This window comes from Pongo abelii, chromosome 6 (genome assembly GCF_028885655.2).
Source record: "Pongo abelii isolate AG06213 chromosome 6, NHGRI_mPonAbe1-v2.0_pri, whole genome shotgun sequence".
Taxonomy (NCBI): domain Eukaryota; kingdom Metazoa; phylum Chordata; class Mammalia; order Primates; family Hominidae; genus Pongo; species Pongo abelii.
Window position 1 is genome coordinate 98,902,920 of NC_071991.2, and position 10,679 is coordinate 98,913,598.

The 10,679-nt window shown below is 45.1% G+C and overlaps 1 protein-coding gene across 5 annotated transcripts in view; it reads right to left on the bottom strand.

Moving 5' to 3' along the window:
• RSBN1L (round spermatid basic protein 1 like) overlaps window positions 1–7,439 on the bottom strand; it is a 97,177-nt gene extending 89,738 nt beyond the window's left edge. For all 5 annotated transcript variants that reach the window (XM_054559589.2, XM_054559590.2, XM_054559588.2 and 2 more), the window contains exon 1: window positions 6,845–7,439. In XM_054559589.2, coding sequence (XP_054415564.1) covers window positions 6,845–7,439 — 595 coding nt within the window. The remainder of the gene's footprint in view (window positions 1–6,844) is intronic.
• Window positions 7,440–10,679: the final 3,240 nt, after the last annotated feature.

A 10,679-nucleotide genomic window follows, 5' to 3' on the forward strand; every position in this document is an offset into this window, starting at 1 on the left:
TTGCACACCTGTAGTCCTAGCTACTGGGGAGGGTGAAGCAGGAGGATCCTTTGAGCTCAGGAGTTCAAGGTTACATTGAGCTATGATTGTGTCACTGCATTCCAACCTGGGCAACAGAGCAAGACTCCTGTCTCTTAAAAATATACCCAAACAGGCCGAGCGCGGTGGCTCACGCCTGCAATCCTAGCACTTTGGGAGGCCGAGGCAGGCAGATCACCTGAGGTTAGGAGTTCGAGACCAGCCTGGCCAATACAGTGAAACCCCATCTCCACAAAAATACAAAAATTAGCTGGGCATGTTGGTGGGCACCTGTAGTCCCAGCTACTTGGGAGGCTGAGGCAGGAGAATCGCTTGAACTTGGGAGGCAGAGGTTGCAATGAGCAAGATTGTGCCACTGCACTCCAGCCTGGGTGAAATAGTGAGAGTCCTTCTCAAAAAAAAAAAAAAATACCCAAACAGTAGGAAAAAAGAGACAAACACACACTCCACCTCTGACATAACTAGGAGACACTGTAACTATTACCTGAAATACAACGTATAAAGACAAAAGCTGATGGTAGAATGGTAAATGCCTTAGCATAATGGGAGAGATAATGACAAACAATCCTCTTTACCCTGCAATACCCCCAGAAAAGCTCAGAAATCAGAGGGCGCTAGGAAATAGGGCAGAATACCCACAAACACACACTCCTAAGGGAACAAGAGGTATGGTCCTCAGCAAAACTGAATCAGAGTGGCTCCAAGATGAGGGGTATCCCTCACAGAAAAGAGAACTGAAATGCTGGTGTGAAAACAGGGAGGCTAGGTAAAAACTTATGAAATGAACGACAAGACTTGTAGCTGTCTTCCCCCATGAAGCACTAGAACCCTGTCATACAAACTCATTACCTCTGCCAAGCCCTTCGCTATGGACTGAATCATGCCTCCCCAAAATCCATATGTTGAAGCCTTAATGCCCGATGTGACTGTATCTGAAAATAAGGCTTTTCAGAGGTAACTAAGATTAAATGAGGTCAAAGGGCACAGTCCCAATACAATAAAATTTGTAGCTTTATAAAGAGAAAAGGAAGAGATTTTTCTTTCCATTATAGGAAAAGTCATGTGAGCACACAGGAAGAAGGCAGTCATCTACAGACCAGGAAAAAAGCCCTAACCAGAACCTGGCCATGATGACATGCTGACCTCAGGCTTCCAGCCGCCAGAATTATAAAAAAATTAATTTCTGTTAAGTCACCCATTCTATGGTATTTTATTATAGCAGCCCGAGTGACTAAGACACCCCTCCTCTCTCCATCATTCCACCCACACAGAGACAGGAAAATTAAAGGACATCTATCTGAAGAAACTGAAAGCCTTCTTACCCACTACCCAGAGAAAAGAAATGAAGATTAAAAACACAGCAGTCCATTAGTCATTAACCTTGCTCATGACCACAAAGATCTGAACAAAACCTCCAACTAAAAGAAAGCAACCAAAACAAACAGAAATAATTAAGAAGAACTAAAAATAATATGAAGAACAGAAGAACACCTCAAATAAGCTGTAATTAATACCCTTGAAGAGGAAACAGAAAATGTTGCACCCATGAAAAAGGAACAAAATACTATAATACTGAAACAAAGGACAGGAGCTCTTAAAAATTCTTATTAAAAGCTTAAACTTTTCCAGGCGCAGTGGCTCCCACCTGTAATCCCAGCACTTTGGGAGGCCAAGGCGGGTGGATCATGAGGTCAGTAGTTGGACACCAGCCTGGCCAACATAGTGAAACCCTATCTCTACTCAAAAATACAAAAAATTAGCTGGGTGTGGTGGAGTGCGCCTGCAGTCCCAGCTACTCGGGAGGCTGAGGCAGGAGAATCACGCGAACCTGGGAAGCAGAGGTTGCAGTGAGCTGAAACTGCGCCATTGCACTCCAGCCTGGGCGACAGTGCCAGACCGTCTCAAAAAAACAAAAGCTAAAACTTTAAAATTCAGTCAAGGCCAGCCACGGTGGCTCACGCCTATAATCCCAGCACTTTGGGAGGCCGAGGCAGACAGACCACCTGAGGACAGGAGTTCAAGACCAGCCTGGCCAACATGGAGGAACCCCATCTCTACTAAAAATACAAAAAATTAGCTGGGTATGGTGGCGCACACCTGTAATCCCAGCTACTTGGGAGGCTGAGGCAGAAGAATTGCTTGAACCCAGGAGGCGGAGGCTGCAGTGAGAAGATCATGCCATTGCACTCCAGCCTAGGCAACAGAGCGAGACTTCATCTCAAAAAAAAAAATAAAGTAAAATTCAGTGAAAGTTAAGAAGGAAGAGTGAGATGTGAAGAAAAAAACCAAAGAAAAAAATATATAAATTATAAAATTCAGTGAAAGGATTGAAATTCCCCAGATAGTAGAATAGACAACTTTTTGGAGACGAGACGTCTTAACATCTACTTTGGGAACCAGGCAATAATGGAACACCACCTTCAAACTTTTGAGGGAAAATTATTTCCAATGCAGAAATCTCTCAACTGCCAGTCAAGTAAAAGGGTAAAAATGAAATCCAAAATGAAGGAAGAAACCAAAAGGCAGGCATGAGATCCGGAAAAATAAAATTCAACAAAAGTTAAAGAAATTCCCAGAATGTCAGCTAAGGAAAGTCCCAAGGTAATAGCTATGCAGCAGGCCTAAAGAGGAAACAACCCAGGCTAAAGCAGTAAGGACAGCTACAGAAGGGATGTCTTGTTTTTTTTTTGGTTGTTGTTGTTTTGTTTTTTTTGTTCTTTTTTTGAGCGAGAGTCTTGCTCTGTCGCCCAGGCTGGAGTGCAATGACGCCATCTCAGCTCACTGCAACCTCCGCCTCCCGGGTTCAAGCGATGCCTCAGCTTCCCAGGTAGCTGAGACTACAGGCGCACGCCGCCACACCCAGCTAATTTTTTGTATTTTTAATAGAGATGGGGTTTCACCGTGTTGCCCAGGCTGGTGTTGAACTCCTGAGCTCAGGCGATCCGCCAGCTTCAGCCTCCCAAAGTGCTGGGATTACAGGCGTGAGCCACCGCACCTGGCCCCAGAAGGGATGTCTACAGGAACAAATGGAACAGGTAAGTTTATCTGACAGATTTGCCCATGTGGAAAATTGTACTGAGAAGCATTTTATGGAGCTACTGGAGGGTACAGAAAGACTCTGCCAGAGAAAACTAAGCAAATGAAAAAAATGAGACATGAAAAACAAAAGGTTACACAAGAAAATAAAATCATAGTAAATTATTCCCTCAGCAGAGACAAATAATTAGTAATACGATAAAAACTCTGAATATGAATTTAACCTAAAATTGTGCAGTAACAATACTGGAGGAGAGTGTAGTTAGAAAAATCTTTAGACACCCATCCCTTTGACATCACTCACATTTATATACCTCAAATTATTTGATTCTAAGAAAAGATGCTATTTTCATTAGAGTTAAATCCTGCAACTACACTTTCAACGCAAAAATTCAGTGAAATGCTCTGGTTTTGTCTTGAAATACTTCACAGGGTCATTTTAAGGAAAAAAGTAAGTTAACAAATACAAAGCAAAAGTACTAACAGAAGTTAGAAGATCTATACAAATTTTACTGGTTACTGGAGTCAGTGAAGGCACATTGATAGCTAATGAAATATTTGTTGTGTTGTTTGCCATAAAATAATTCTAAATTTTGGATACCGTTGGTATATGTCCACTTTTACTTTCCACACTTACCAATTCTACAATTTATTCAGTCTTACAAGAATATTGACTAACTCTTCAGTAAATTACCTCCATAAGCACTAAAATCAGGTTATTTTCTGGTTTTAAAAATCTAAAATGTTGGCCGGGCACGGTGGCTCACACCTGTAATCTCAGCACTTTGGGAGGCCAAGGCAGGAGGATCACAAGGTCAGGAGTTTGAGACCAGCCTGGCCAACATGGTGAAACCCCCTCTGTACTAAAAATACAAAAATTAGCCAGGCATGTTGGCGAGTGCCTGTTAATTCCAGCCACTCGGGAGGCTGAGGCAGGAGAGTTGCTTGAACCCGGGAGGCGGAGGTTGCAGCAAGCAGAGATCGCGCCACTGCACTCCAGCCTGGGCAACAAGAGCGAGACTCTGTTTCCAAAAAAAAAAAAAAAATCTAAACTGTTTTGCACTTTTCCTTTTTATAAGAAATTTAACTTTTACTTGGTGAGTCAAGTCAGCTACAGCACTATGATTAGATGGTCTTAAAGATTCTGAGGCATCAGGCCCTGGTACTAAATGGGGCCATATTAATATACTTTCATAATTCTCTTGTTCATCATTCTTAACTTTCATATCTGTCAATGATCCTTCCTCTATCAGCATTCACCCATCTTTCAATTAGTTATAGGGTTAAAAAAATTAATAACTACGCTTCAGACTCAAATAACATTTACTAAATACCCTGCCAGGCCCTTTCATATACATGCTTTCATTCAACCCAAATACGTTCTGTTAGAATGGTCACCAATGTAAAAATAAAGCAGTTCTGACTTAGGACTTTTTAAAAGCCCTACTATTAATAAATACAGGAGCTTAACTGTTTAATCAAATTGGGGTGCAGGCTAGGTCTTTCGAGTGTGTTTGGTTCAGTTCTGTTTTGTTGAGGGAGAATCTCTTCCTTGTTTAGGTGTCTTTATAGCTAATGTCTGGTTCTGACTCAGACTGTTCAATCAGCCAGCTGTGGATAATTGAGGGGTTACTGAACCATGCACAGCCAATTTAGGGCAACACTAAAAAGAGGTATATACCTAAACAAACACTTGGTCACCCATTCACTAAGATTTTTACAAAAAGCACAGAGAAATGAGCATTGTATTGCAAATTAGGACTTTCATATTTGCAATTATATCTATAATAAAGGCATATATGTATTCTTGCTATACCACTTGTTAATACCGCTATTTAAGAATCTTCTTAATTCGTTAAAACAGAACCTCAATTCAGTTAAATCTAAACTTTAGAAAGATGTAAGTATTCCCCAAGTTACGAGGGAAAAATTTTCACCGTTAAATTTACCACCAAGACACTGAAAAGCAATCTTTTTCTCTGATAGTTTTTCCTCAACAAGATAGCATTTTTGTCTGAAAAAATGAAAACCTTACAGTAGTGTTAATATCTTGTCACTACTCCAAAAAACCCACACAGGTCATGGGAAAAGATCATTCCCACATCTTAATGTAAAACCTGTCACTGTTTATATTCAGGATTAATAATATTAGTGTTAACCCTCAAAAGGATTCTAAATGTAATTGAAAAGACTATAAAAATTCCTCTTTAACAGCCATTTCACTTTAAGTACCATTTGTGTACTCCACATTTTAAGTTACAATTGTTAAAGAATGCTTACTTATTTCTTCTCAAATATTCCATTACTCCAACTATGTAATACTGATATTCACTTCCTCTTTCAGAGAACTTAGAGCAAATGTGCAGTTTACACACCACAAACACTAGTGATGATACCAAGCTGCACATGGACAAACTTCCAGGCACTTATCTCCTAAATTTTACATATAATCGTTAAAACAAAATAGCTTTAAAATACTAACCACCTGGAATTCCTGACTAAAAGTACCAAAACCCCATCCTCAAAACCACTTTCCTAGAAACAGCACTCCCAGAAGCTGAAAGATATTTACATTGCACCAGAGTCCCTGATGGCTATGCTTAGATGTCAAAGCTTTGCTACAGGCAAAAAATATCAAGGAAGAAGTGACACTATTGCTACATGCACATGCAACATGTTTTAAGTTGTGAAAACAAACCATTATAATCCAAACAGAGAATTTTTCATGATCTGAGCTACTGTTAGATCAGCAATGCTAAAACTGCTTGACATTTCTTTTTCTAAAAACCAAAAAGTTATTTGACAACACTGTGTAGCAGTGCACATTTATAATAAAGATTATGCGCTTTAAGCTTGCGATCACATAAAGATTTGATTTTCAACTAGTCTGTATGTTGCACTGTTGTCAGATCATTGTGTATCCGTAGCTGAAGTGGTGTAAACACCTGAAAAATTATACGACTAGCCTACATTTAAAAACAAAACCGACCCTGTCTGACAAGAACCCTTAAGAATTTGCCTTTTTCTAATGCTCAAACATTCTGCAGCCGCTTGATCTGGCCAAAAATCGTCAAAGCTCCTGGTTTTATCATTTGCTGCAGGGAAAAAAATAATATGGCTGAAAATTCTTTCAGAAGGGTGGTATTTCAAACAGGACCACCCAAAACACTTAAGAACACGCAGCGGAGAGTAGGGTGCAGGGAGGGTACCTTACGAAACAGCGCACTTCGGGCCCTGCACGCTACCTCATTTCCCTAATAGGGATGAAAAGCTCAGGCCTCTGGTAGCTTCTAGCTGACGCCAGTGCTCTCTCCACACCCCTTTTTTGACAGGATTATCCGGGGTTGAACGCTGTGTCACAAATACGAATTCCCGCAACCACGTCTAAATGGTCTAACAATCAATCAAGCATCTTTTACAAGACCAAACCCTTCCCCCATCCCGTTCCCTCCATCTCTCTCCCTAGCCAAACAAACCTAGGGGAGTCCTCAAGACGGATTTTCACAAACCTTGCAGCGCACTAACTGGGAGGAAGAAACGATACAGAAAATAAGAGTGTCGGCCATCCCCCTCTCTGCAACCGAAATTACAGGCTCCATTTCCTGTCCCCTTGGGAACTGCAAAATCCTCTGCTGAAAACCGGACGCCTCCCGGCCCGTCCAGGCCGGCGCACGCGGCCGCCGCGCTCCCCCTTCCCGGGCCCCGTGGGCGCCAGGGGGCGGCGGGGACCCGCGGCGCCCTCCCCTCCCCCTCCCCGCACGGCACCCACCTCGGGGCAGCTGCTTCACCTCCCCGTTCTCCTCCCGGGAGGCCCCGCCGGCCTCTCGGGCCTCGCCGAGACCGTGCCTCCTCCTCTCCTTCTCCCGCTTCTCCTTAGGTCTGCGCGACTTGGCGTTAGCCGAGGCGGCGGCGGCGGCGGCGGCGGCGGCGGGCAGGAGGAGATGGTGCGGCTGAGCGTGCAGCAGCGTAGGAGGGACTAGCAGTTTGCGCGGCACCGGCTGAGACAAGGAAGCGGAGGCTGAGGAGGGAACGGCCGTGCCAGCGGAGAAAGAGAAACTGCTCCGAGAAGAGAACGAGGACGGAGCAGCAGACAGAGGGGCAAAGCTCCAAGACGCGGGGCTGCCATAGCTCTGAGGCGAAGGTGCTGCCGGCGGCTGCAGCTGCCTGCTGTTCCCGCCGCTGCCCCCTTCTCCGTTCACTCTCCGCGGTGCTTTCTTCTCCTCAGTCCGGACCTTCTTGGCGGACAGAGAACCCGGAGGGTCCCGGGAGGAGGGCTGCAGCTTGCCAAACGGTTCTTTCTCCGAGACAGTGGCGGTGGGGGCCGCGGCAGCGACACAGTGCAGAGGGCTCGGCGGTTCCGCCATTTTGCGCTCCTGTTGTATTTACTCTCCTCCGCTAGCCGGCGCGGGGCAGGAGGCGGGCCCTCAGCGAGGGGTAGGGAAGGGGCGGAGCGGCCAGGCCACCGGCCGGGACCTCCATTGGGCGAGCCACGCTGAGGGATCCACCTAAGAGCCAATCAAAGGCACAAACATCAGGCAAAGGGGCGGGATCGCCATAAGGCCCCTCTTTGGAGGTCAGAGCTCGGCGGGGTGCGGCTAGTGGCGGAGCGCACTGCGAGGGGAGGGCTTTCCACTGTGGCTGGCGTGAACTCGCGTGCCCGGTGGATATCAGGGAAGAACCCCCGCCCCGGACCCCCAGATCTGCCGTGGCCGAGGTAGCGATCGTCTCTGCTGCCGCGAAGACTGTTTTAACTTGTACCACCTTCCCCTCCATTTTTCCTGGGGTGCCTCTCACCCTGCATCTGCGCGTTCAGAAAGCTGGATTTCGGAAATGCTCAGTTCAGAAGAGAAAAAATTGCCGGGAATCAAGTCATTCTTTTTGTTAGTCGGTAGTCGATTGATGGGAAGTGTTCAAAATCATTTGATGTGGTGACAAGGTACGTTATTATTGGTAGATCATGTGTTGTAATCCATTGAAGGAGATAACTTCCAGCAAATCTAGAACTTTCGTATTACAAGCTTGAAGGTGAGAGTCTCCCTGTGTTTGGAGACTTTTTTGAACTGTTGTGACTAGACCCTTAAGATTTTTATTTTATTTATTTATTTATTTATTGACACGGAGCTTTGCTGTGTTGTCGAGGCTGGAGTGCAGTGGCGCGATCTCGGCTCACCGCAACCTCCGCCTCCCAGATTCAAGCGATTCTCCTGCCTCAGCCTCCCCAGTAACAGGGACTACAGGCGTCCGACACCATGCTTGGCTAATTTTTGTGTTTATTAGAGACGGGGTTTCACCACGTTGGCCAGGCTGGACTCGAACTCCTGATCTCAGGTGAGCGGCCCACCTCCGCTTCCCAAAGTGCTGGGATTACAGGCGTGAGCCACCATGTGCGGCCTTAAGATTTAAATTTTATGATAATTATTATAGCCGGGCGCGGTGGCTCACGCCTGTAATCCCAGCACTTTGGGAGACCGAGGCGGGCGGATCACGAGGTCAGAAGTTCGAGACCAGCCTGACCAACATGGTGAAACCCCGTCTCTACTAAAAATACAAAAATTAGCTGGGCATGGAGGCGTGCACCTGTAATCCCAGCTACTCGGGAGGCTGGGGCAGGAAGATCGCTTGAACCCTTCCTTGAACCCAGGAGGCGGAGGTTGCAGTGAGCCGAGATTGCACCACTGTACTCCAGCCTGGGCGACAGGGCAAGACTCCTCTGTCTCAAAAAATTATTATTATTATTATAACTTAGACTTGCCAAGAAAAATTCGTTGGCGATTATTTATAGATGTTTGAAAAGCAAGAATTGTTTTTTAGGTTTCTGTATTTTAGCATTTAGTAAGCACACTGCGTGTTCGATGTTTTGTAAGCATGTGCTTTGATTTTTGCTTCGAAAATAAGCAATTTGGGGAGATGGGTTTTAGCTTAAAAGATAAGGAATGTGGCCGGGCGCGGTGGCTCACACCTGTAATCCCAGCACTTTGGGAGACAAGGCGGGCAGATCACAATGTCAGGAGTTCAAGACCAGCCTGGCCAACATAGTGAAACCCCGTCTCTACTAAAAATACATAATTAGCTGGGTGTAGTGGCACGCGCCTGTGTAGTCCCAGCTACTCTGGAGGCTGAGGCAGAAGAATCCCTTGAATCTGTAAGGCAGAGGTTGCAGTGAGCTGAGTTTGTGCCATTGCACTCCACCCGGGGTGACAGTGCCTATTTACTCATTTTTTTAAGAATATTTTTAAGAATTTTTTTTTTTTTCGGCCAAGAGTGGTGGGTGGCTCACGCCTGTAATCCCAAGACTTTGGGAGGCGGTGGTGGGTGGATCACCTGAGGTCAGGAGTTTGAAACCAGCCTGACCAACATGGTGAAACCCCATCTCTACTAAAAATACAAAAAAAATTAGCCAGGCGTGGTGGTGCATGCTTGTAGTCCCAGCTCCTCAGGAGGCTGAGACAAAAGATTCGCTTGACCCCTGGAGGTGGAGGTTGCAGTGAGCCGAGATCATCGTGCCACTGCACTCCAGCCTGGGTGACAGAGTGAGACTCCATCTCAAAAAAAAAGAGGATGTTTTGGAGTCAAATTTAATATTGGTTTATGGACTTATTTTTATGTGCCTGAAATTTTTTAAAGTAATAAAAGTATTTAATATGTAACATGAAAACTTTCTAATTGGAATTGACTGGCAGCAGATGTCTTCAAGAAAGTTAGCATTGGTGGGAGAGTGGACTGAGTGGATTAGGCTGGAAATCATCTACTAACGCACTAGTTTCGTGACCTTAGTCAGGCTGCTTCACTTGTTAGGACCTCTGTTTTCTTACCTGTTAAGTTAGCAAATTTGATTACGTGATCACTAAGGTCCTTTCCACACTCAACTTACGCCATATTCAAGAAGCTTTTCAAAATCACACCAAAACCATTACAATTGAATTCATTTTTTAATTGTTGGCCCTCCTGATCTAGGAAAGTGTCTCTAACATACATTAATGTAGTGCCTGGAAACTTGCACCACTCATTCTCTGATCTCTAGCACACAGGTCTGGAAAATCGGACTTCTTAAGAGCCCAGTTAAACTATACCCTTGCCTGCATGAATTTGTTACTCCTTGCATTACATTATACTCTCATGCACTGTTATTAGGCCTGGCACTAAATTTGTAGAGCCTAAGCAAGAGTGTGGCTATGGAGGTCCACACACCATCTGTCTAAATATTTAAAAAGTAAATCAAGATAACAAACTATTATATAAAATACATTCTATTGTACTACCTTGACAGATCCACTTTCATATGATCTGGAAGTCCATGTTTGAATTTAGAGTTCTCAGAGTCCCCGGACTGACCCCATTCTCCTCCCATCCCCAACTTCACCTGCCACACGGAAAGGCCATACATGCACCCAACATGTCCAGGTGTATGTCCACATCCCCCCCCTCCGCAAATGGTGATGTACAATCGGCAGCTCACTCTGCCCTCAGATCTAGTCAGTCTAAAAGAGAAGTGCAGGCTCCAGGCAAGCATGGCCGCTGACCTCATGGGCTCCTTGTCCTTTACAGCAAGAGGAGGGCCAAGTAAACAGAGGCCCCCTTACCCAGGTCTAAAGACAGGACTTGTC